The 27,787-nt window shown below is 38.0% G+C and overlaps 1 protein-coding gene across 1 annotated transcript in view; it reads left to right on the top strand.

Moving 5' to 3' along the window:
* MED13 (mediator complex subunit 13) overlaps positions 1-27,787 on the top strand; it is a 118,132-nt gene that overhangs the window by 83,870 nt on the left and 6,475 nt on the right. Inside the window, exons 17-29 of the mRNA XM_066262731.1 lie at positions 3,286-3,447; positions 6,844-7,067; positions 8,316-8,505; positions 9,411-9,873; positions 12,889-13,108; positions 13,765-13,956; positions 14,163-14,386; positions 19,868-20,010; positions 20,467-20,625; positions 20,738-20,923; positions 21,460-21,468; positions 23,607-23,746; positions 25,831-26,004. Of these exons, the coding sequence (XP_066118828.1) occupies positions 3,286-3,447; positions 6,844-7,067; positions 8,316-8,505; positions 9,411-9,873; positions 12,889-13,108; positions 13,765-13,956; positions 14,163-14,386; positions 19,868-20,010; positions 20,467-20,625; positions 20,738-20,923; positions 21,460-21,468; positions 23,607-23,746; positions 25,831-26,004 (2,486 nt within the window). The remainder of the gene's footprint in view (positions 1-3,285; positions 3,448-6,843; positions 7,068-8,315; positions 8,506-9,410; positions 9,874-12,888; positions 13,109-13,764; positions 13,957-14,162; positions 14,387-19,867; positions 20,011-20,466; positions 20,626-20,737; positions 20,924-21,459; positions 21,469-23,606; positions 23,747-25,830; positions 26,005-27,787) is intronic.

Below are 27,787 nucleotides of genomic sequence, written 5' to 3' on the forward strand. Positions count from 1 at the left end.
AGGAAAATAAGGGAGGAAAAATCTGAACCAAATGGTTTGTTAAAATATTTAATAAAATACCTTATTTTTCACTCCATAAGATGCACAGGCATTTCTCTCTCTACTTTTGGGGGGGGAAAAGTGTGTTTTACGGAGCAAAAAATACAGTACTACATCATGATCACCACCAAAAGTCTAGTATTTTGTTTGTTTGGGTTTTTTTTTTAAAGAGAGAGAGTGACAGGAAGGGAGAGAGATGAGAAGCATCAATTCTTTGTTGTGGCACCTTAGTTCATTGATTGTTTTTTCATATGTGCCTTGACCTGGGTCTCCAGCTGAGCCAATAACCCCTTGCTGAAGCCAGCGACCTTGGGCTCAAACAAGCGACCATGGGACCATGTCTATGATCCTATGCTCAAGCTGGCGACCCTGCATTCAAGCTGGTGAGAGCTGTGCTCAAGCCAGCGAACTTGGGTCTTGAGCACCCCAGGCCAATGTTCTATCCACTGTGCCACCATCTAGTCAGGCCCAAAAGTCTAGTTTTTATTTATTAATCATCATCCAATTCACCCCCTTGACCCATTTCACTTTAACCACTTCCCCCTCTTTACCCGTCTTTACCTTTTTATAGCTGGATAGTATTCCACAGTGTGTGTGTGTGTGTGTGTGTGTGTGTGTGTGTGTGTGTGTGTTTACGTACCACATTTTCTTCCTTTATCCATTCATCCTGTGATGGAAACTTAAGTTGTTTTGTATTTTTCTACCCCAAAGTACAATAGCTGGATCATATGGTAGTCCTGTTCTGAATTTTTTGAGGAATCTTTATACTATTTTCCATAGTGGCTGTACAAATTTACATTTCCACCAATAGTGTACAAGGGTTCCCTTTTCTTTGTATTCTCTCCAACACTTATTGTTTCTTGTGTTTTGGATGACAGCCATTCTAACAGGTGTTAGGTGATAGTGTGGCTTTGATTTGCATTTCCCTAATAATTAGTGATGTTAGATGTCTTTTCATGTGTCCACTGAACATCTGTATGTCTTTGCAAAAATGTCTATTCAGATCCTTTGCCCATTTTTTAATCTGGTTTGCATTTTTGTTGTTGAGATGTATGAGTTCTTTATATAACTTGGATATTAACCCCTTATCAGATGTGTGCTTTGCAAATATATTTTTCTATTTGGTATACAGTATGTCTGTAAAGTCATGGTGCACTTTTGACCGGTCACAGGAAAGCAACAAAAGATGATAGAAATGTGAAATCTGCACCAATAAAAGGAAAACTTTCCCAGTTTCATACCTATTCAGTGCAGTTCGATGTGGACTCACGCACAGATTTTTTAGAGCTCCTTAGGTAGCTATCCCGTATAGCCTCTACAGCAGGGGTCCCCAAACTTTTTACACAGAGGGCCAGTTCACTGTCCCTCAGACCGTTGGAGGGCCGGACTATAAAAAAACTATAAACAAATCCCTATGCACACTGCACATATTTTAAAGTAAAAAAACAAAATGGAAACAAATACAATATTTAAAATAAAGAACAAGTAAATTTAAATCAACAAACTGACCAATATTTCAATGGGAACTATGGGCCTGCTTTTGGCTAATGAGATGGTCAACGTCCGGTTCCATATTTGTCACTGCTAGCCGTAACAAGTGATATGATGCACTTCCGGAGCCATGATGCGTGTGTCCTGCATCACTGGAAGTAGTACTGTACGTGAGCGACGCATACAGTACTCCAGGAGCACAGAATGCATCTCACTGACCACCAGTGAAAGAGGTGCTCCTTCCAGAAGTGCGGTGGGGGCCAGATAAATGGCCTCAGGGGGCCGCATGCGGCCCGCGGGCCGTAGTTTGGGGACCCCTGCTCTACAGACTCGTCACTGACTGATGGCCTACCAGAACGGGGTTTTTCCACCAAACTGCGGGTTTCCTTCAACTGCTTATCCCACCGAGTAATGTTATTCCTATGTGGTGGTGCTTCGTTATAAACGTGCCAATATTCATGTTGCACTTTGGTCACGGTTTCGAATTTAGCGAGCCACAGAACACACTGAACTTTCCTCTGTACCATCCGTTGTATACACGGTGTTACGTCATCATCTGCGCATGAGCACATGCTGCCACATCACCCTACAGAAACTGAGAGGGTTTTCCTTTTATTTGGTGCAGATTTCACATTTCTATCATCTTTTGTTGCTTTTCTGTGACTGGTCAAAAGTGCACCATGACTTTACGGACACACTGTATTGCCTTTTTATTTTTTGTTGATGAGTTTTTATGCTGTGCTGAAGCTTTTTAGTTTGATGTGGCCACATTTTTCTATTTTTGCTTTTGTTTCCCTTGATGTTTGGGTCAAATTCACAAAACGTCATTAAGATTGATGTCAAGGAGCTTATCGCTTTTCTTCTATTTTAATGGTTTTCTGGTCTTCCATTCAAGTCTTTAATCCATTTTGAGTTAATTTCTGTGTATGGTGTAAGTAGTAGTCTAGTTTCATTCTTATGTAATGTGGCAGTTATCCCACTGTTTATTGAAGAGATTTACTTTTCTCCATTATATGTTCTTGGCTCTTGTGTCTTATTAGTTGTCCATATGTGTGTCAGTTTATTTCTGTGCTCCTCACTCGTTCCACTGGTCTGTGTGTCTATTTTCTTGTGAGTAGCATAGTGTTTGGTTTCTATAGCTTTGTAATATATTTTCAAATTGGAGAATGTGATGTGCTCAACTTTGTTCTTTTTTCTCAGGATTGCTCTGGCTATTCAGGGTGTTTTGTAGATCCATACAAATTTTAGAATTTTTTGTTCCGTTTCTGTGGAAAATGTCATTGGGATTTTGATAGGGATTACTTTGAATATATAGATTAATCTAGATTGTTATAGGCAGTATGGACATTTTAACAGTGTTAATTCATCCAATCCATGAGTACAGAATATTTTTCCAATTCTTTCTGTTTTTAGTAGCTTTTAACAATGTCTTACAGTTTTAAGTATACAGGTTCTTTCACCTTCTTAATTAAATTTATTTTAAGGTATTTTGTTATGGTTGTAAACAAAATTGTTTTCTTAATTTTTCTTTCTGATTATTTTGTTGTTAAATATAGAAACACAATAGATTTTTCTATATTGATTTTGTACCTTGCAACTTCTAATAGTTTTTTGGTGGAGTCTTTAGAGTGTTTTAATTATAAAATTATGTCAAACAGATGCTTAATCTTCTCTACATGTATTTCTTGTTATCTTAAAATTTTATTCCTTTCACTTGGCAACAGCAATTCTTATTTATTTTTTAATGGTCTGTAGATGTGAGTATGCAGTGCTCACAGGATATACTTCGAATGCTCCTATCACTTCAGCCAGTTCTTCAGGATGCCATTCAGAAAAAAAGAACAGTAAGGCCGTGGGGGGTTCAAGGTCCTCTCACTTGGCAACAATTTCATAAAATGGCTGGCCGAGGTTCTTATGGTAAGTAACTTATAGTATGTATATTGACTAATTTTATATCTGTCCTTGATTTCTTTGTGCAACTTGAATAAGCACAGTTTTCCTTAAACATTTTTGTGATATATACTTGACTTAAGGCAGCGTGGTCAGTCTTAGCCTTTTTTACTTTCAATATTTCCAGCATTCAGTTTGATTCTCTACTCCACTTCGGAAAGAACAATTTTACTTAGAGAGGTTTGTTAGTTTTTAACAAGAGAGACAGAGCGACAGATAGAAAAGGAGAGAGATGAGAAGCATCAATTCTTTGTTGCAGCACCTCAGTTGTTCATTGATTGCTTTCTCATATGTGCCTTGACCCCAGGGGGCTACACCAGCAACACCACGCTCAAGCCAGATGAACCGAGGCTCAAGCCAGGGACCTCGGGGTTTCCATCCTGGGTCCTCTGTGTCCCAGGCCAATACTCTATCCATTGCGTCACTGCCTCATCAGGCCACTTAGAGTTGTTTTTACATATTAGAATGACCAGTAAGATTTTTTGTAAGTCATCATTTTACAAAATTAAAGGAAAAATTGGGTAAAAAGAACAGGTAGTACTAGTAACAAAAGTTCTCAAGGTTTCAGTAAAGAAAAAAGAGCAAAGACAGAAATTTGTGACAAGAATAGCAAATGAATACTGGGATGTGTACAGTATATTTATGTTCAACTGTAATAGAAAAGAACATTCAAAAATTTTTGAATTATCTGTTGAAGATTGGCTCTGAAAGGTGGGATTTAATTGGAGCTTTTAAAATATATCTGGCCTGGCCTGACCAGGCAGTGGCGCAATGGATAGAGCATCGGACTGGGATGCGGAGGACCCAGGTTTGAGACCCCGAGGTCACCAGCTTGAGCACGGGCTCATCTGGTTTGAGCAAAAGCTCACCAGTTTGGACCCAGGGTCGCTGGCTCAAGCAAGGGGTTACTGGGTCTGCTGAAGGCCCACGGTCAAGGCACAAAAGAGAAAGCAATCATTGAATAACTAAGGTGTCACAATGCGCAATGAAAAACTAATGATTGATGCTTCTCATCTCTTTGTTCCTGTCTGTCCCTGTCTCTCTCTGTAAAAAAAAAAAAAAAAAATCTATCTATCTATCTATCTATCTATCTATCTATCTCTGGCCTGTGGTGGTGCATTAGATAAAGTGTTGACCTGGAATGCTGAGGTCACCAGTACAAAACCCTGGGCTTGCCTGGTCAAGGCACATACAAGAAGCAACTACTATGAATTGATGCTTTCTGTACCTTCTCTACACACACACACACACTCTCTCTCTCTCTCTCTCTCTCTCTCTCTCATTCTCTCCTCTCTCTAAAAACTCAATTAATAAAAAATAATGATTAAAATATATCTGGAATAATAGTTCTTAACATTGAAATGAATGACTCATCCATGGTTTTAGAATGCATTATATACAGAAGTAGTATATTTGCTCATATTTTCCTTTTCCTCCTTTTATTAATGGCTAAATAATTTTAATCATAAAAAAACTTGAGATTCAGTGAAAATGCAGGTTAATTATAATGGTTTTACATTCTTTTTAAAACCAAAATTGGCCTGACCAGGCAGTGGTACAGTAGATTAGATCATTGACCTGGGATACTGAGGACTCAGGTTTGAAACCCCCAGGTCAACAGCTTGAGCACAGGGTCCCTGGCTTGAGCATGGGATCATAGACATGACCCCATGGTCACTGACTTGAATTCAAAGGTCTATTGCTTGAAGCCCAAGGTTGCTGACTTGACCCAGGGGTCACTGGTTCAGCTGGAACTATCCTTCCCCATCAAGACACATATGAGAAAGCAATCAATGAACAACTCAAGTGCTACAATGATGAGTTGATGCTTCTCATCTCTCTCCTGTCTGTCTGTCCCCCCCACTTTCATGCATGCTAAAAAAAATCCATCAATCCAAAATTATAGACATATACACAGTTTTTACTAATCAGTATATATAGAGAAGTCTTCCTTTTTTTTTTTCTTTTTAATGGCTGCATTTGTTTCATGGTACTTTACACATGATACTATTTTACCAGTGTACTGCTTATGGACATGTAGATTGGTTTCATCATCATCATTACAACTATTTTTCTGTAATTCAAACATCCTTGGCTTAAAGTATTTGTGTATGTTTTAAAAATATATAAATATATATGTATGTATATAGCTGTTGTACTGATGGTGGCACAATGGATGGAGCATAGACCTGGGATGCAGAGGTCTCATGTTTGAAACCCCAAGGTCACTGGCTTGAATGCAGGGTTGCCAGCTTAAGCGTGGGATCATTGGCATGATCCCATGGTCACTGGCTTGATGCCCCAAGGTTGCTGGATTGATCAAGGGGTTCACTGGCTCAACTGGAGCCCCCCCCCCCCCCCGTCAAGGTACATTTGAGAAGCAATCAATGAACAACTAAGGTGTCGCAACGAAAAATTGATACTTCTCATCTCTCTTCCTTCCCCATCCTCCCTTCTCTCCCACTAGCTTTAAAAAAAATCACCAAATAAGTTCTATAATATCAATTTAAACTCCCACCAGTAAAATTTCTGTTTCTTCAAACCCTTACTAGTAAGGTGCTGAGTGGATGGGTGAAAATGGTTGTTTCATTATAGTTTGAGAGGTAGAAGAGTCTATAGACTTGTGAGGGAAGATTTCCTGGTTTCTAATCCTGCTTCTGCCAGTCTTTGTATCTTACTGGACAAGTTGCTTAACTTTTCCATTCCTGTTTTTTAATTTCTAAAATGAGACTAATATTGCTATCTGCCTTATATGAATTTTGTGAGGATTAATTGAGTTAATAAAAATAAAGATCTTTGGGCCCTAGCCGAGTGGCTCAGTAGAAGGCACTATTTGTTCAATCCCTGGTCAGGGCATGTACAAGAAGCAATTAGTGATCCCACACTCAAGATGGTGACCTTGAGGTTTCAGACCTGGAACCTCAGATTCCCAGTTTGATGAACTATCCACTGTGCTACCACTGGTCAGGCTTACATCATGTTTTTTAAAGATCACTAAGCAAATTCCTAACTGTGGAAAAGTCACATTCACTGGCTTTAAGTATTTTTTGTCTTTAATAAAATATTTTTACTACTAATAATGACTTTTGTAATTTTTGACATTTAAATAAAAAAGTGTACTGGTTTTTTGGTTTTTTTTAAGATTTTATTTATTCATTTTAGAGAGGGGAGGGAGAAGGGAGTGAGAAGTTGGGAAGGAGCAGGAAGCATCAACTCCTATATGTGCTTTGACCCGGCAAGCCCCGAGTTTCAAACCCGCGACCTCAGTGTTCCAGGTCGACGCTTTATCCACTGTGCCACTGCAGGCCAGGCAAAAATATACTGCTTTTAAATGTTTTTTTAAAATACATCTTTTTTATTTAGGAACTGATGAATCTCCAGAACCACTGCCAATCCCCACATTTTTGTTGAGTTATGATTATGATTTTCTGGTGCTTTCTCCATTTGCTCTCCCTTATTGGGAGAGACTTATGCTGGAACCCTATGGATCTCAAAGAGATATAGCCTATGTTGTATTATGTCCAGAAAATGAAGCCTTGTTAAATGGAGCCAAAAGTTTTTTTAGAGATCTTACTGCAATATATGAGGTAGGTGGTTAAAAAACAGTGGTATTTTAAAACTACCATATTATTTTTATGTTTATATGTAAATTATACTGGGCAGTTTAGTTGATTGGGACTGAGTAGTAATGGCGTCAGATGTTTACTTCTCATACTAGCAAGTTACAGTCTTTACAACATTTGACCCAGACCCTTTGTTAGATGTGGCATGGCTTATGGTGGAAAGTGACATAATGGATGGGAAATTAAGAGCATATATGTCCCATTTAAGGTAATTTTTCTAAAATAAATGATAGCATTGTTAAATAGCTAAGGAAAGTTACATTTATAAAAATTCTAGTCCTTATTCTCTAGGATCTTAGGTACTGATTTTACTTTCCTCATACATAAAATGAAACTGCTAAATCTTAGAAAATTTATTTCATTTCTGAAATTCTTGACTAAGCTTATAAGTTATAATTCTCATGTTATATCCATCATGGAGTACAATGATTACAAATTTAAAGTGTTTACAATCTGAATTTATTTGTGCTAGTTTAACTCCTTACAAATGTTCCACTTAATTACAAGGTATCTGTAATATATTTTGTAGAAATAAATATTTTCCAAAGAGTGTTGTTTGGAAAAGTAGTCCTACAAAATCTTCCTAGGAAAAAGTTACATAGTTAAATAGGTTTGGGAAAACATTGTATATTATATACCTATACCTTTTAGAATTTTACTATTCATAGATGTTTAGAGCCTTTGAAAGCCTTATAGTGGATTAATTCTATCTAAAATTTTTCTTAACCCAGTAGGGTAAATTATTTAATAGTAGGCTTCTTACAACAGACTTCAATAGCCCACAGAATTGGAGGGAGAGCTGGCAAATACATAATGTATTTATATACCAATTTTTATTTCATTTAAGGATATATGTTTTTACATACATGAATTAGGATAGATGTCCAACTTAAAATAACTGCATTTTTATGCTGATTTATTTCTCTATTCTACCAGTTCTCATTATTCAAGTCACATAGTTCTAGTGCTATTATTATTATTGAGGTGTTTTATTTCATTTAAGATATTTTAATTTGCAAGAAGTTTAGTGGAGTTCTAATGTAAAAAGAAAATGACCTATATAGCACCATTTCATCTTTGGTATTTTTATCCCAAATGTTAATTAAAAGTGATAAAGCTTATTTTAAATATCATAAGTGCTTTATTTTATAATATGCACTCAAATACTATAATAATTTCACTAATTTTGCTTTTGTGTGTGTGTATTTGTAGTCCTGTCGATTAGGTCAACATAGACCTATTTCTCGACTACTGGCAGATGGGATCATGAGAGTTGGACCTACTGCATCAAAGAAACTGTCAGAAAAGTTGGTAGCCGAATGGTTTTCTCAGGCAGCTGATGGTAACAATGAAGCATTTTCTAAACTCAAGCTTTATGCACAAGTCTGCAGATATGACCTAGGTATTGAATTTGTATTTATTACATAAGGACAGTGTTATTAGCAAAGTATGGCTCAGTCCACCAGCTGTTTTTGTAAATAAAATTTTATTGGAACACAGTGATGTTTATTATTTACATATTATCCATGGCTGTTTTTGTGCTACAAGATCAGACCTGAGTAGTTGTGACAGAGACTATGACCCACAAAGCCTGAAATATTACTCTCTGACCCTTTATAGAAAAAGTCTGCTGATCTGTGCCATAGGGATCCCATCAGGTAGGAGGAAATTGTGGGTTATAAATATTTTTTGTTGCTTCTGTAGGATCTGGTGAATTTTTGTTTTCAGTCAAGTTTATTAACATTAAGATTTTTGATTTGTTAATGGTTTAATGATAAAATAACTTGTAGTTAACTCTATGACATGAGGAAGTAGTTTTTGTTAGAACTAAGAAAATGATGGCTATTTTAAGGCTTGCTTTTAACACTCTAGGATTAAATATCAATGGACTTACTTTAGACTTAATCTAAAGAGACATTTCTTCTTTTTATTTCATTAGCTCCCAGTATAGCCAATATTTGTTTAACCTGTGATTTAGGAACCTTTTGAATGGTTTGATAAAAGTTTGTTAGACATGTCATTTACAGTTAATGAATTATGCCCAGGAAATAGAATTTTATTATATTTTCATGGAAACCTTTTTTTTATTTTGTACAGAAATACTAGTTTACCTTTTCAATTCCATTTAAAATTTGTTTCTTTGCTTTCTAGGAAAATAGCCAGTGTTTGCTACACTCTTAGCAAACAAGTTAGGGAAGGTAATTACCAAAAAAGCATCAACTAGATATTACTATTTATATAGTTGAATAAATAACCAGTCAGTGAAATAAAAAATTAAATACCCTGCCTGTTTTTATTTATCTTTAGGTCCTTATCTTGCTTCCCAGACATTGGACAGCTCTCTACTTTCACAGCCAAATTTAGTTGCCCCTACAAGTCAATCTTTGATTACTCCACCTCAGATGACAAGTACTGGAAATACTAATACTCCATCTGCCACCGTAGCATCTGCAGCAAGCAGCACTGTGACAATGACTTCAGGTGTTACCATGTCTTCTTCGGTTGCCCCAGCTAATTCAACTTTAACCACAACTTCAACTTCATCTTCATCATCCTCCAACTTGAATAGCGGAGTGTCATCAAATAAATTACCTTCATTTCCACCCTTTGGCAATATGAATAGTAGTGCTACAGGATCCCTGTCTGCACAAGCAAGTACAGTTCAGAATGGCCAGCTAGGGGGGCAGCCGTCATCAGGTCTACAAACGGCCGGGGTTTCTGGAGAATCATCATCTCTTCCCAGTCAGCCACATCCTGATATATCTGAAAGGTACTTTTACATACACTAATTTTTCAGAAATATAAATATATGATGCTTCTTTTTGTCTGAATAAGACAGTCATTGTGGGAACATAAAGAGTGGCCTGACCAGGTGGAGGCACAGTGGATAAAGCATCGGATTGGAATGCAGAGGACCCAGGTTTGAAACCCTGAGGTCGCTGGCTTAAGCGTGGGTTCATCTGGTTTGAGCACACCTCACCAGCTTCAGCCCAAGGTCGCTGGCTTGAGCAAGGGGTCACTCGGTCTACTGGAGCCTCCTTGTCAAGACACATATGAGAAAGCAATCAATGAATAACTAAGGTGCTGCAACAAAGAATCAGTGCCTCTTATCTTTCTCCCTTCCTGTCTGTCTATCCCTATCTGTCCCTCTCTGTCTTTCTGTCACCAAAAAAAAAAAAAAAAAAAGAATTTATAAAGAGTTATAAAGAGTCTTCATTATAATTATAATTTTATAAGTAAAACATTGAACATTATAAAAACTAAAGTTTCAAGGCTAAGTCCAAAATCTTTTTTTTTGGTTGTTACAGAGACAGAGAGAGGGACAGACAGGAAGGGAGAGAGATGAGAAGCATCAGTTCTTCGTTGCAGCTCCTTAGTTGTTCAATGATTTCTTTCTCATATGTGCCTTGACTGGGGGGCTCTAGCAGAGCGAGTGACCCCTTGGTCAAGCCAGCAACCATGGGATCATATTAATGATCCCATGCTCAAGCCAGTGACCCAACAGTGCTCAAGTTGGATAGGGTCTGTGCTAAAGCCGGTAAGCTCGAAGTTTTGAACCTGGGTCCTCTGCATCCCAGTTCAACACTCTGTTCACTGCACCACTATGATAAATTCTTTATCACAGCCTGACCAGGCGGTGGCACAGTGGATAGAACATCGTACTGGGATGGATGCGGAGGTCCCGGGTTCGAGACTCTCAGGTCACCTGCTTGAGCGCGGGCTCATCTGGCTTAAGCAAAAAAAAAAAAAAAAAAAGAAGCTCACCAGCTTGGATCCAAGGTCGCTGGCTCAAGCAAGGGGTTACTCGGTCTGCTAAAGGCCCGCGGTCAAGGCACATATGAGAAAGCAATCAATGAGCAACTAAGGTGCCGCCATGAAAAACTAATGATTGATACTTCTCATCTCTCTGTTCCTGTCTGTCTGTCCCTATGTATCCTTTTCTCTGACTCTCTCTCTGTCCCTGAAAAAATTTAAAAAATTTAAAAATAAATAAATAAAATTCTTTATCACAGAATTCTAGAACTCAGGCTTGGAATTAAGCCCTTAAAAACCATTTAGTCCAACAATCTTATAATGTTGGAATATTTTCAGTGACTTAATTGCTCAGTAGATTTGCCTATGCAAATTACTCCAGTGATTTAGAAAGTAACTATTGAACTAGCCTGTTTTTTTTTGTGTGTGTGTGTGTGTGTGTGTATGTTTTCTTTTTGTGACAGATACAGAGAAAGAGACAGAGAGAGATGAGAGGCATCAATTCCTCGTTGCTCATCTTGTTCATTGATTGCTTTCTCGTATGTACCTTGACTGGGGGGCTACAGCAGACCGAGCGACCCCTTGCTCAAGCTGGTGATCCTTGCTCAAACCAGATGAGCCTGTGCTCAAGCTGGCGAGCTTGGGGTTTTGAACCTGGGTCCTCCGTATCCCAGTCCGACACTCTATCCACTGTGCCACTGCCTTGTCAAAGGCTTAAGAGTTGTACCAAAATTTAAATCTCAGCTCTGCCAGTTACTGGTTATGTGATTTTGGGAAAGTTATCTAACCTTTCTAAGCCTGTTTCCTTATCTGTAAAATAGGAGCAGTAGAAACTCGAGCAATATTAAGCTAGAGTTCTTAATGCATATTAAGTGCTTTATACCAGTGTTTTCCAGCCGCCAGTGTACGGACCAGTCCACCAGAAATTTTGTGCCAGTTGGTGAAAGAGTTAACCACCACCACCCTTATGTTGTATGAATGTTATAGACCCAACGATCTTAGTCAAATTAGCTTATGCTCAGCATGACTTCTGCCCTAGTGTCTCCAAAATAATTCTGTCTTCTCTGGTTCCCTAGTGTAAAAAGGTTGTAAACCACTGCTTTACACAGTGCTTTCAAATGCTTGTGTTATTTATGACAATGATGATGACATCTCTTCATTCCTTTAATGAAGAAGGTATTGAATGAGCTTCTGATTTGATTTATAGGTTAGCCTTAGCTTGGTTATCTCTTTCAGCCACCTGGATGCAGTTTTGCCCAAAGTTACATTCATTTATATTAGTAAAAATTAACTATTAATTAGCTGGATTGATCCATTCATATTTCAATATATTTGGAGTTTTTATATATATATATTTTAAGTCTTTATTTACTCATTTTAGCAAGAGAGAGAGAGAGAAAGAAACGGGGGGAGGATCAGGAAGCATCAACTCCCATATGTGCCTTGACCAGGCAAGCCCAGGGTTTCGAACCAGTGACCTCAGTGTTCCAAGTTGACACTTTATCCACTGCACCACCATAGGTCAGGCTCAGTATATTTGGAGTTTTAAAAAAATCCTATCATCATCAAAGAATGAACCTATTTACCTTTAGAAGTGGTGTGCAGTATGAAATGAATGTGTATAGCTAAAAATGTAATAGAACATTGACTAAGTTTGGAAATCTTACTTCTTTTTGATCCTGGGCAGCTCATTTAATTTATCTTTTTCTCAGTTTTGTCATCTAAGCACTAAGCCCTCTAGCGTTTCTAATACTCTGTGATTTTAAAGAAATCTTTTTTTTTTAGTGCAAGACCTCCACACAAGGAACTTTTATATGCCATGACATTGTATATTCAGTGTTTATGGTTTTCTCTGAAGAGAAAAAGAGGTCCTTAATTTTTAGAGAAGCTCTCTGAAAGGGAATGAGATGTTAAGAACCTGCTTTGAGGGGGGGAGGGGGAAAGAAAAGAACCTGTTTTAATGCTACCCTAAGAAAGGTATAATACAACTTTTTCCCTAACTGTCTTTATTTATTTCTACCTTGAATTTTAGCATGATGGATCGGGATAAAGTGGGTATCCCCACAGATGGTGACTCACATGCAATCACTTATCCACCTGCAATTGTCGTTTATATAATTGATCCTTTTACATATGAAAATAAAGATGAGAGCACTAATTCTTCTAATATATGGACTTTGGGGCTACTTCGATGCTTTCTGGAAATGGTCCAGACTCTTCCTCCTCATATTAAGAGTACTGTTTCTGTACAGGTAAGAATGATTGTTGCAGATAAATTTATATAAAAATGTTAGTGTTGACAGAGTTTCAAAGATACTATTCTGTGTCTAAATTGATTTTCTAAAACCTTGGTTCTATTATATCGATTTTATTTTAAGTGATAGTGTACTGGTGAGCCCTAGAGCCCTTAGAGGGCCCAGAATTTATAATAATGGAAAGAAAAGGAACCACTCTAATAATGAGAAATGAAGATTGTAAGATTGTATTAAGTACATTAAATCTTTCTCCTGTGTTACTTTTTATAAACTAGTTTTTAAATTCATAAACTTAAATACAGAAATTGAGTATGGACCTATAGAAGCTAGAGTTCTAAATAAGACAGATTGCAAGTAAATGTAGAAAGAATTTAACCATATTGTTATTTACAGAGATTTTGAATTATTTCTTTATAGACTACAACAGGACTAGTCAGCAGCATTATCAGTATAACTGCTATGTAGAAATTTGTGAAGGTTTTTACATAACTTATTGGTAAAATTGATTATTAAAATTCTACAGAATTCTTTGACTTATCATTTTAATTTGGTTTTGTTTAAATTTTCTAGGTAAAGTTTTGAGTTTAAAATCCACAGTCCTTTTTATTCTCGTTAGAATTTAACATTTGTTATATTTGCCTATAAATTCTTAGATTGTCCCTTGTCAGTACCTGTTGCAACCTGTGAAACACGAAGATAGACAGATCTATACCCAGCATTTAAAGTCCCTGGCTTTTTCGGCCTTTACCCAGTGTCGGAGACCCCTTCCAACATCAACCAATGTGAAAACATTGACTGGGTTTGGTCCAGGGTTAGCCATGGAAACTGCTCTTAAAAGTCCTGATGTAAGTACATTTTCCATGACCAGAGTTACTGAAAAACTATATGATTTTATTTTAAACTAAGTACAGATATCTGTTTAGCTCTCATTTTTTAATTGTCTTATAATTGGATTGAGATAATTTATCACATATTTAATAAAGGCCTTTTCAGTAGATTTTTCTGTGATTGTGTATTACCACAGTACCTTAATTTTTTTTTTTTTTTATAGAGACCAGAGTGTATTCGACTTTATACACCTCCTTTTATTCTGGCTCCAGTGAAGGATAAACAGACAGAACTAGGAGAAACATTTGGAGAAGCTGGACAGAAATATAATGTTCTTTTTGTGGGATACTGTTTATCACATGATCAAAGATGGATTCTTGCTTCTTGTACAGATCTATATGGAGAACTTTTAGAAACTTGTATTATTAACATCGATGTTCCAAATAGGTACTTATATTCCCTTAAATGTAGCATTGTATCATCTCTGTTTTTAAAAATTCATAGACATAGTAGTTATGTTTTATTTTTTATTAGTAGAAAACCAGTTTTGAAGATCATATACTTAAAATATTAAGTCTTGGGATTGTGGGTGTTCTTACCTTTTTGTAGTAAATATTTATATTGTATAATTAAGAGAATTAAAATAATTTTGATTAATCTATTTCAGAGACAAAAGAGATTAAGGTCCCTAAATTCTATATAATAAAGCTTGAAGGAATGATTTTAGCCTGAAAAAAAATTTTTTTCTTTTTTAAAGTGAGAGGAGGGGAGATAGTGAGACAGACTCCCACATGCACCCCGACAGGATTTACTCAGCAACCTCCATCTGAGGCTGATGCTCAGACTCCAGTATGAGCTATTTTTAGCGCCTGAGGCTGACTTCTTCAGATTAAGTGGGCTATCCTCAGTGCCTAGGGCCAAAGCTCGAGCTACTGGTTGCGGGAGAAGAGGGAGAGAAGGGGGAGAGAGAGGGAGAGAAGCAGATAGTCACTTCTCTTGTGTGCCTTGATTGGGAATCGAAGTGGGATGTTAATTACTGGGCCAAAGCCCTGTCCACTGAGCCAACCCACCAGGGCCTAGCCTGAAAACTTTTTGAAACATGGAACTAGAAATCCCTCTGCAATTAAAACAAAATCTGTTTACCTGTGGTCGCACACTGGATAAAGCATTGACCTAGAACACTGAGGTTGCCAGTTTGAAACCTTAGACTTGCCCAGTCAAGGCACATACAAGAAGCAGCTACTATGAGTTGATGCTTCCCACTCTTCCTCCCAGCTTTCTATCTCTCTAAAAATCAATCAGTAAAACCTTAAAAAAAGCCTGACCAGGTGGTGGTGCAGTGGATAGAGCATTGGACTGGGTTGCAGAAAACCCAGGTTCGAGACCCTGAGGTTGCCAGCTTGAGTGGGGGCTCATCTGGTTTGAGCAAAGCTCACCACCTTGAGCCCAAGGTCGCTGGCTTGAGCAAGGAGTCACTCAGTCTGCTGTAGCCCCCCTCCCCCGTCAAGGGCACATATAAGAAAGCAATCAGTGAACAACTAAGGAGCTGCAGTGAAGAATTGATACTTCTCGCCTGACCAGGCGGTGGCTCAGTGGATAGAACGTCGGACTGGGATGTGGAAGACCCAGGTTCAAGACCTCGAGGTCGCCAGCTTGAGCGCGGGCTCATCTGGTTTGAGCAAAAAGCTCACCAGCGGCCTGACCTGTGGTGGCGCAGTGGATAAAGCGTCGGCTGGAAATGCTGAGGTCGCCGGTTCGAAACCCTGGGCTTGCCTGGTCAAGGCACATATGGGAGTTGATGCTTCCAGCTCCTCCCCCCTTCTCTCCCCCACCCCTTTCTAAAATGAATTAAAAAAAAACAAAAAACCTCACCAGCTTGGACCCAAGGTCACTGGCTTGAGCAAGGGGTTGCTCAGTCGGTGGTTAAGGCACATATGAGAAAGCAATCAATGAACAACTAAGGTGTCACAATGAAAAACTGGTGATTGATGCTTCTCATCTCTCTTCGTTCCTGTCTGTCTGTCCCTGTCTATCCCTCTCTCTATGTCTCTTTAAAAAAAAAAAAGTTGATACTTCTCATCTTTTCCTTTTTGTATGTCTGTCCCTATATGCCCCTCTGTTTGACTCTCTCTGTCTCTGTCACAAAAAAAACAACAACAAAAAGAAAACCTTAAAAAAATTTATTTTAGCCTGACCAGGCAGTGGCGCAGTGGATAGAGCATTGACATGGACGCTGAGGACCCAGGTTACTGGCTAGAGCGTGGGATCATAGATATGATCCCAGGGTCACTGGCTTGAGTAAGGGATCATTGGCTTGGCTGGAGCCCTCCAGGTCAAGGCACATAGGAGAAAGCAATGAACAACTAAGGTGCTGCAACTGTCAGTTGATGTTTCTCATTTCTCCCTCTTCTGTCCCCGTCTGTCCCTCTCCCTCTCCCTTACCCCATCTCTTCTCACACACACACACAAAAAAAATTCTAGTAAAGCCCCCTAAAACATTTGCTTTTTTTATGTACACTAATATATATCCCTAAATTTACTGAGTTAACTTTTTTTCTAAAATTCTGGACTAAATTTTATTTTATTTTTATTAACTTTTTTTTTTTACAGTGACAGAGAGGGATAGATAGGGACAGACAGACAGGAATGGAGAGAGATGAGAAGCATCAATCATCAGTTTTTCATTGCGACACCTTAGTTGTTCATTGATTGCTTTCTCATATGTGCCTTGACCGCGGGCCTTCAGCAGACGGAGTAACCCCTTGCTTGTGCCAGCAACCTTGGGTCCAAGCTGGTGAGCTTTGCTCAAACCAGATGAGCCTGCGCTCAAGCTGGTTACATCAGGGTCTTGAACCTGGGTCCTCTGCATCCCAGTCCAACGCTCCATCCACTGCGCCACTGCCCGGTTAGGCCATTTTATTTTATTTTTGTGACAAAAGACAGAGAGAAGGACAGATAGGGACAGACAGACAGGAAGGGAGATAAGAAGTATCAATTCTTCATTGCAGCTCCTTAGTCTTCTTAGTTGTTCATTGATTGCTTTCTCATATGTGCCTTGACTAGGGGGCTACAGCAGAGTGAGTGACCCCTTGCTCAAGCCACTGACCTTTGGGCTCAAGCCAGCGACCATGGGGTCATGTCTATGATCCCATGCTTAAGCCAGATGAGCCTGCGCTAAAGCCAGCACCTTGGGGTTTTGAACCTGGGTCCTCTGGGTCCCAGTTCAACACTGTATCCACTGCCAGTGCCCAGTCAGGCTAAAATTTTACCATTTTAAATGTTAGAGTGTCTTCTGAAAATGGTGACTTTCTTTTAAGAATTCTTCTTGGTAGTAATTAGATATCATGGTTATTTATTTAAGAAGGCTGTAACTAATAGATCACAACAGGTGAGTCTCATGTTTAGTTATCACTTAGTAGACATTTCTAGTAATATGTTTCAAAGCTAGTGAATACCACCTAAGATATATTTTTAAGTGAGAGTAGGGAAGATACAGAGACAGTCCCAACTGGGAACCACCCAGCAATCCCCATCTGGGGCTGATGCTCTGCCCATTTGAGGCCATGCTCACTACCAAGCTATTTTTAGTGCCTGAGATAGAGGCTTGAAGAAGCCATCCTCAGCACCTGGGCCAATGTGCTCCAATCAATAGAGCCATGACTGCGGAAGGTGGGGGGTAGGGGGGGAGAAGTAGATGGTTGCTTCTCTTATGTGCCCTGACCAGGAATCGAACTGGGACATCCACATGCCAACTGGCCAGGGCCCTAAGAGATCTTGAAAAGGAGGTCCATGCAGTAATTTTTATTTTGAAGATTTGGTTCTCTTCTTTTTTATATAAGTTCAGAATTGGCTATGTGCAGAAATAGTTAATGATTATTAAGTTACAGTTGTGCTGAAAAGCAAAATATAGAAACATTTAATTTTCTATTGATTATAAAGATTTATTATAAGCCTTAAAGCAGTATTTTATACATTTCCTTGACATAATTTTGATTTTTTTAAATTGGGTAGTTATACTAATTAAGTGATCCTTGGAATGAGTATGCTTTATCTGTGAAGGATAAAGAAGAGAATTGAGAAAGAATAATATTACCTTTCCAATACAAAGATAGTGTTGCCATTTTTTACTGAAAGTAGAAGTTAGAGAATGCTTAAGAAAGAGGTCCAACTCTAGAGTCATAGAGATGAGTTCAAATCTCAACTCTTCCATTTACTATGTGATTTTAAGCCAGCTGAGCTATAGCTCACTTCTCTGTAGAATTGAGAGGATAAGTTTATGTCTCAAGAGGGTTGTTAGAATGAAATGAGGTAAACTGGGCATAATTCTTGGTCTTTATAAGTATTCGATAAATGATAGCTACTGTTGCTTAGCAAGATTGCTCATATTACATACTTGCCTAATAAAGGACATGCATGCAGAAAATACAACAGTGTTGTTTGGTGTGAGAAGTGTGCTTTTTGTTTGTTTTGTTTTTTAATATTCTTCAACTTATAGAGCAAGGGTTGGCAAAGCATAACCAATGGGCAAAGTTGAATTGTTACAGCAGAATCTTGATGGTTTTATAAAACTTAAAATATTGGCCTTTTATCTTTTTTCCTTTTTTTTTTTTTTTTTTTTTTTTTTACAGAGACAGAGAGTCAGAAAGAGGGATAGACAGGGACAGACAGACAGGAACGGAGAGATGAGAAGCATCAATCATTAGTTTTTCATTGCACATTGCGACACTTTAGTTGTTCATTGATTGCTTTTTCATATGTGCCTTGACCATGGGCCTTCAGCAGACCGAGTGACCCCTTGCTTGAGCCAGCGACCTTGGTTCCAAGCTGGTGAGCTTTTGCTCAAACCAGATGAGCCCATGCTCAAGGTGGCGACCTTGGAGTCTCGAACCTGGGTCCTCGGCATCCCAGTCCGATGCTGTATCCACTGCGCCACCTCCTGGTCAGGCAATATTGGCCTTTTAAAGGCAATGTTTTGATGAAATTTGGTGGTTCATAGACAGTTTTTCATTCAGAGTTAAGTTTTTAATAGACCATATTTCTCCATGTATAAGACACTCTCATGTATAAGATACACCTTAATTCTGGGGCCTGAAATTAGGAAAATAGTGTATTATATAAAGTTACTGAACTCAAGTTTTATTCATTATAAAATTCGTACAACTCCTCATCACTGTCAAAACTCCCATCCATTAGTTTGTCCTCCATCTGTGTCTGATGACGAATCACTGTCTTCATACATTGCTTTGTCCTCAGTTCCATCTATGGCATTTGAAAGCCACAACCACTGTATAAGACACTCCCAGTTTTTATTTTATTTTATTTATTTATTTATTTTTGCATCTTTCTGAAGCTGGAAACAGGGAGAGACAGTCAGACAGACTCCCAGATGCGCCCGACCGGGATCCACCCGGCACGCCCACCAGGGGCAACGCTCTGCCCACCAGGGGGCGATGCTCTGCCCATCCTGGGCATCGCCATGTTGCGACCAGAGCCACTCTAGCACCTGAGGCAGAGGCCACAGAGCCATCCCCAGCGCCCAGGCCATTTTTGCTCCAATGGAGCCTTGGCTGTGGGAGGGGAAGAGAGAGACAGAGAGGAAGGCACGGCGGAGTGGTGGAGAAGCAAATGGGCGCTTCTCCTGTGTGCCCTGGCCGGGAATCGAACCCGGGTCCTCCGCACCGCTCCCAGTTTTTAGACAATAAATTTTTCAGAAAAGGGTGCATCTTACACATGTGGAAATACGGTACGTCCTTTAAAAACCCCCACAAACTAGCATGCCACTCATTTGATTTTACATATGTTTTTGCTTAGAACTTATGTAGAAAGTTTCAGGCATTAATATTAAGAGACTAGTTTTTCACAAATTTGGGCTCTTTTGAAATGTCATATGAATTTTAAAAATAGTTATGACTTTATTTTACATAATAGGGCTCGTAGGAAAAAAGGATCTGCTAGAAGATTTGGTCTACAGAAACTGTGGGAATGGTGCTTAGGACTTGTGCAGATGAGTTCATTACCCTGGAGAGTTGTAATTGGCCGTCTAGGAAGGATTGGTCATGGAGAATTGAAAGGTAAAATTGTGCTTCTATTATTTAGTACTTAAATATTTGTTTTATATTCATATACTGTTCAGACCACATGTAGGTATGTGTACTGAATAAAATGCATAGGTTATAAAAACAGGGTTTTCTTGTTGTAATTTTTAATGTTTTTTTAAAGAGGAACCATGGATATCTAGGCCACAAATGACTTAATTCAAATTTTAAATGTACACTCTCCAATATTACAACTTTAATATCAGTGTTATTACTGTTGTTATTTCTCATGTTTCATTTTCCTCCCTTTCTGCTTATTACTCAACTTATCCTCTCTTAAGTAGATACTAATTGATATTGATGTACATTGAAGCTAGGGCTATAAAGATGTTGAGTAACATCATCAGTGAGACACTTTTAGTTGATGGTTCTATAAGGTGTCAGTAATGATGTTATTTTGGATATTATTTTTCTTATTGTTGATACCCACAGATTGGAGCTGTTTGCTGAGTCGTCGAAATTTACAATCTCTAAGTAAAAGGCTCAAAGACATGTGTAGAATGTGTGGTATATCTGCTGCAGACTCTCCCAGCATTCTCAGTGCTTGCTTGGTAGCCATGGAACCCCAAGGCTCTTTTGTTATTATGCCAGGTTAGCTGTTTTAGTTTATATCAGATTTAATTCTTCATGCACTTAAGTTTCTAAATATTATGTAAAATTGATTCATTTATTAAAAGAAGAAATACCTTTCATTTCCTTTCAGATTCTGTGTCAACTGGTTCTGTATTTGGAAGAAGCACCACTCTAAACATGCAGACGTCTCAGCTAAATACCCCACAGGATACATCATGTACTCATATACTTGTGTTCCCTACTTCTGCTTCTGTGCAAGTAGCTTCAGCTACTTACACCACTGAAAATTTGGACTTAGCTTTCAATCCCAACAATGGTAGGTGAATTATTCTTTAAAGGTTTGCAAATACAAGTCTTGAGGATTATGGCTACTTACAGGCTGATTAATATCAGACAAAATATAACCATGTCTTGGGAATGTCCTTGAAACCTGTGAATGTTTTCTTATATGACAAAGAAAAAAAAGACTGCATGCAAATATGATTAAGTTAAGACTCTTGAGATGGCTTAGCCCTAAATTCAGTCATATATATCCTTATAAGAGGGAAATTTGACTATACACTAAGAGGCAAGGCCAAGTGATAGAAACAGAGGGAAGCAAAATCAGAGAAAAGCAGTGCTACACTGCTGACTCTGAAGATGGAGGAGGGGCTCATGAGCCAAGGTATATAGTTCTAGGTGCTGGAAAAGACAAGGAAACAGATTATCCTCTGGAGATTCTAGAGGGAGCATGGCCTTGTTGGTTCCTTGATTTTGGCCTATTGATCAGTAGATTAATTTTAACTCTCCTGTAAATAACCATGAAATGTGAAAAATGTACTATTTAATATTTTTTTCTTTCTCCTATAGCAGATGGAATGGGTTTCTTTGATTTGTTAGACACTGCAGATGAGCTTGACCCTGATCTCATTAATATTATTCCTGCATCTCCAACGGGGTCTCCTGTACTTGGATTTTAGCCCAATAAAACTGATTTTGTACTTCTTGACCCCAGAATGATAAAAGAATAAATATGTGATGTTTTAAGTCAGGTCTGTGATAATTTGTTAAAGCAGCAACAGAAAACTAACCATTTTTCTACCTTCCTGATATCAGAACTGGTGCTGTGTCTTACCTTATTAATATTTACTTATTTAAAAAGACAACATTGGCGCCCTGGCCAGATTAGCTTGGTTGGTTAGAGCATCATCCCAAAACACAGAGGTTGTTGATTTGATCCCCTGGTCAGGGCACATGCAGGAACAGATTGATGTACCTGTCTCTCTATGTCTCTGTATGTCTCCCTCTCTCCCTTTCTCTCTCTGTAAAATCAATAAAAATAAACATTAAAAAAAGACAACATTGGCACTGTCCAGGTGGTCAGTTGGTTAGACTATCATCCTAATACTCATGGGTTGCTGGTTAGATCCCTGGTCAGGGCACATACAGAAATGGACTGATATTTCTCTCTCTCTCTTTCCCTCTCTCCCCCCCTTTTCTCTCTCTGAAAAAAATAAAAATAATAACCAGTATTCGTCATAAAAATGTTTCTAGTTATTTGCCTGTGCTATTGAGTTACCTGTACACACACTTTGAAGCTCATATATTCCTTTCTGTCTTGATTTGCCAAAATTCTGTAGTAATTTATATAAACTGGAGAAGTAGGGATGTAACTTTTCTGAATTTATAAATTGCATTTTAGTAGTAGAGAAAATAAATGATATTCTGTTGGTTGCTCTGAGTTATCCTAGAAAATGTCTGCACAGCTTTAAAGTCACAAGTATGGTATTAATTATTCTCTTCTAACAGTAATTTGAATGTTTTACTTCCTAATAAAGAATAACTATAAATCACAAGTAGTCTTTTTTAAATACATTTTAATTCCAGCATACTGTGTTTGCTTTGTGTTGGTTTCCTATTGCTGCTGTAACAAATTACCACATGCTTGGTTTAGAACAACACACTTACATCTTTTAGTACTAGAAGTCAGAAGTCTTAACTGGGCTAAAGTAAAAGAATTTGCATCATTGGTTCTTTCTGGAAGCTCTAAGGGACAATCTATGTCCTTGCATTTGCCAGCTTTAGAGACCATTTGCATCTTGCTCACCGCCCTTTTTTCCATCTTCACACAAGCAGTGTAGTATCGGCACATTTCCTTCACTGACTCTAACCCTACTGCCTCCCTCTTATTAGGGCCCTTTGATTATTGGACCACCTGTCTAAGCCAGAATTATCTCCCTCTTTCAAAATCTGTAGCTTGATCATATCTGCAAAGTTGTTTGTTTATTGTTGTTTTTTTTACAGAGACAGAGAGGGATAGATAGGGACAGACAGACAGGAACGGAGGGAGATGAGAAGCATCAGTCATCAGTTTTTCGTTGCAGCACCTTAGTTGTTCATTGATTACTTTCTCATATGTGCCTTGACCGTGGGCCTTCAGCAGACCGAGTAACCCCTTGCTCGAGCCATTGACCTTGAGTCCAAGCTGGTGAGCTTTGCTCAAACCAGATGAGTCCAGGCTCAAGCTGGCGACCTCGGGGTCTCGAACCTGGGTCCTCTGCATCCCAGTCCGACGCTCTATCCACTGTGCCACCGTCTGGTCAGGCTGCAAAGTTTTTTATGTAACATATTGGCAGATTCCTGGGATTAGGCTGTAGACATCATTGTGGGGAGGCATTATTCAGAGTACCACATGCTTGCTTATGCGTAATTATTTTTTAAGTGTAATTATTTTTTTAAAGATTTTTTTATTGATGAGAAAGAGAGGTGGGGAAGACAAGAAACAGTTGCTTCTTGTATGTGGCTTGACCGGACAAGTCCTCAGCATTCCAGGTCAATGCTCTGTCCACTGCACCACCACACATCTGGCTATGCATAATTATTTATATGGCTCCTAGCACAGTACTTGGCACACGGTAGACATTCAGTAGATGTTGGTAGATTAATTTTAACTCTCCTGTAAATAACCATGAAATGTGAAAAATGTACTATTTAATATTTTTTTCTTTCTCCTATAGCAGATGGAATGGGTTTCTTTGATTTGTTAGACACTGCAGATGAGCTTGACCCTGATCTCATTAATATTATTCCTGCATCTCCAACGGGGTCTCCTGTACATTCTCCAGGATCTCATTACCCTCATGGAGGTGATGCTGGCAAGGTAATATACTATTATAAAAGCTCAGTTTATCTAAATGTTATCATTAACTTAGTAATGAATTGATCTATGAAGCAGCACTGTTTTTCTTTGGAAATGAACAAATAATGAGATTAACAGTACATTTTGCCTTATAGACATGAGAACTTTGAACTGTACATTATTAAGAGAATCTCTGTGGCTCTGCTTTCCCTGACTTCATATTTTCTTTTGTGTGTGTGTGTGTGTGACAAAGACAGAGAGAGAGAGACAGATATGGACGGACAGACAGGAAGGGAGAGATGAGAAGCATCAATTCTTAGTTGCAGCACCTTAGTTGTTCATTGATTGCTTTCTCATATGTGCCTTGACTGGGGGCTACAGCAGAGTGAGGGACCCCTTGCTCAAGCCCGCGACCCTGGGCTCCCGCTGGCAACATTTGGCTTCAAGCTCGCGACCTTTGGGCTCAAACCAGCGACCCTGCGCTCAAGCTGGCGACCTCAGGGCTTCGAACTTGGGTCCTCTGCATCCCAGTCCGACACTCTATCTACTATGACACCACCTGGTTAGGCCTGACTTCATATTTTGTAGATTACTTTGCATTAATCCTTATTTTATACTTTTCCTATCAGTTCATTCTAGCTTCTACTCAGTATATAGCATTGGATTATCTGAGAATCAGTATATTGCTCTAAGAGCTGCCATTTATACTATAGCTGTGACAAAGAACATAAATACTAATTTTCTCATAAGTACAGAAAAAACTAACCACCGTGCCCTTCAACCTGTTTATTTTTAGCAGTTATGGAAGCAGGCTAGTTTTTTCTTTCTGTTTGAACTCCAAACAAATTAGACTTCATTAGAAGGACATTTTTATTTGAATGAAATTTTATATAATGGTTATTTATCAGAGTATGTATATGTTTAGAATTTGCCTTTTTAAAATAAGGATTTTTACCAGTCTTTTCTTACATTCTTTCATTTTCTTAACTAAAAAAGCTATGACAATATTGAAAAAATATATGAGGAAAAACACTGATAATCTCAACCACTTGAATAAAATTATTTTTACTTGTAACAAATCATCTCCCAATACGTATTTATATTGTAGTTTTCAGTAAGTATAACTTTTTAACTTTGCATTGTTGTTTTATCATAATTTGATATATCATTCCCAAAATGTTGGACATTTATTTTTTTTTTTGTTATAGGTAATTTTGCAGTGAACATTTTCATGCATATCATTTTTCATTTTGTCTATTTCCTTAAAATAAATACCTAGAAATACATTGACTAATCCAAGGGATATGGACATCACTTAATGGTTGTCCCTTCATGTTGTTACAATGCTTTTTGAAACATTGTTAATTGCATTTTAAAGGTAGTCTAGATGAACAAGCTAAATAAATTTTAGTCCACCTTTTGGATGAGGGTGTGATAGTCAGGAATTAGTTGAGGGAGTTTTAGGAAATAATGTTCAAATTTCATTGAACATTTTATATTTTGGTCAGCTTCAAAGACACACACACATACACTGAACATGGACTTGGCATAGTAATGCAAACTTTAAACAGTTGGCGTATTCATTTCCTTATGCAACTGTTAAAACCTTTTTTTTTTTAAGTGAGAGAGAGAGAGGGACAGACAGGAAGGGAGAGAGATGAAAAGCATCAATTCATTGCAGCACCCTTAGTTGTTCATTGATTGCTTTCTTATATGTGCCTTGACTGGCGTGGGGGGCTCCTGCAGAGCAGGTGACCCCTTGCTCAAGCCAGCGACCATGGGGTCATTTCTCTGATCTCATGTTTAAGCCGTGGACCCTGCGCTCAAACTGGTGAGCCTATGCTCAAGCTAGATGAGCCCATGTTCAAGCCGGCAACCTCGGGGTCTCGACCCTGGGTCCTCTGCGTTCCAGTTCAACTCTCTATCCACTGTGCCACCGCCTGGTCAGGCTAAAACTCATTTTTATAATGCTATTATAAATGTCAGTATTTTTTAAATTGAAGTGATAAAATTATGAGACTGATTTCCATAAACTAGTCTGTATTTATATCTAGTGCCTAGATATATCAATTGAACTAACACACTTTTAATTTTGTCTTTTTAAGGGTCAGGGTACTGATCGACTACTTTCAACAGAATCCCATGATGAAGTAACTAATATTCTTCAGCAACCATTGGCCCTTGGTTACTTTGTATCAACTGCCAAAGCGGGTCCCTTACCTGACTGGTTCTGGTCAGCATGTCCTCAAGCACAATATCAGTGTCCCCTTTTTCTTAAGGTATTCCCATTTCTATTCCAGTTCCTAAATAATACTAATTGATGGCTTATGTCCTTAGAAATATAGAAGTGGGTTTTTGAGACCTTTTAGCTTTTGTATAAGCTCTTAAATGCATTGCCACATGACTTTCTACACAAGATCACAAAGAGAATTATATAATAATGAAACAAGTCTAATTTTTAAGTTCATGCTAAGTTTGAACTTTTGGAAGTTCTTAAATCCAATTTCTGGGACCCTTGCTCATATTATTTCAACTACACATACGAAGTTTAGAGTTGAGAGAAACCTTCTATTACCTTTAACCATTTCATTACTAGGTGAGCATATTAAAGTTCAGAAAAATTCACTTGTCCATAGTCATATATTAGTAGCAGATACAAGATTAAAAACTGGGTCTTTTAATGATTATACTGTTATTCTTTGAATTAAATCATACTACACTCCTCTTGTTATGCATTATTTTGGGGATTGAAGGATTCATAATCTTTGTAAGAATACTTGATATATATTTAGATCCATTTTACTACCTCTCAAAAAAGCTTTCTAGCTTTGTTTAATTTGCTGTGTTAAAACTTGAGTGGTTTTCAAGTAATGATATTCTCAGACCCATAGTGACTTACTTCATCAAAACAAATTCATTAGCAGTTGATATAACGAGGTTATGATAAGTCATAAAGTGGTAAAATGAGATGTGAAAAGCCCTATCCAGTTTGTATTAACAAAATAGTAGCTGCTGCTACTATTATTCCAAAATAGCAGATTCAGCTGTGATCCACATTTTCTTATATAAGCCCACCAGAAGTTGACCATTTTATTCCGTAAGTCATGCTAACTTGACTACTTTCTGTTTATTATTTGTAGGGTAAATGTTGGATAGTATGCTTTACTTTCTTGGGGTTATATTTTAATGGATACATGAACCAATTGGCTTATTGCTATCTTCTAAGTTTGTTGTTATTAAATCCTAATATCCTTGGCACACATATATTGAGCCAGTATCATTTGAGTTTAGTGAACTTCTGTAGTATACTCATAAAGAATACAGAAGCTGTTGATCTGAATTGACTGTTAGTGAGATATTATATTAAGAGAGTGTCAGTCAAGGTAATAGTTTTATCATGTGACTTTTACTTTCTATATAAGTTCAGTGTTCTCTACAGATCTTATTACAAGAACATACTCCCAAAGGGGTTGCTGCAGAATAGTAGTCCTTGGAGTTTGTACAAAACAAAGGGTTCTTTGGTCCTTTGAGAAGTGCTACACGTGCTTTCTGCCCTCTTTTGTTATTACAGTACATGTATGCACATTAAATGCTCTGAAAAACAGTAGTAAATAACTGTTTACTATTTCCTAAACTTACTTTAATATACAAGAAAAGGATTATGTAATACCTATTAATAGTTCATGACCTTAGTGTTTCATGGAACTTTTTTTTTAAGGAAACACCACTTGACAAAAAGTCCAAGGGCCTATTCAGATTCTTTTCTACTCAATATTTGTTTACAGAGAGGATAGTAGTATAAAGTGGGCATTCACCCTCAGATACAGTTTAACAAGATTAGGACTTCCCATGTGAATTACCGAGTAAGGCATACTTACACAGTTTTGTTCACCTTTTGTTTTCATACATACCATTTTATTTCAATACCATAGGCAATAAAACCACCGTGTATGTTTCTCTTTGCTTGGAAAAATAAAGGTTGTTACCTAGAGGATTGAAAAATCTTTTTATTGTAGAAATTAGAACATTGATACTAATTACATTCAGTTAATTTGTATTGAT

This window comes from Saccopteryx bilineata, chromosome 2, assembly GCF_036850765.1.
Source record: "Saccopteryx bilineata isolate mSacBil1 chromosome 2, mSacBil1_pri_phased_curated, whole genome shotgun sequence".
NCBI lineage: Eukaryota > Metazoa > Chordata > Mammalia > Chiroptera > Emballonuridae > Saccopteryx > Saccopteryx bilineata.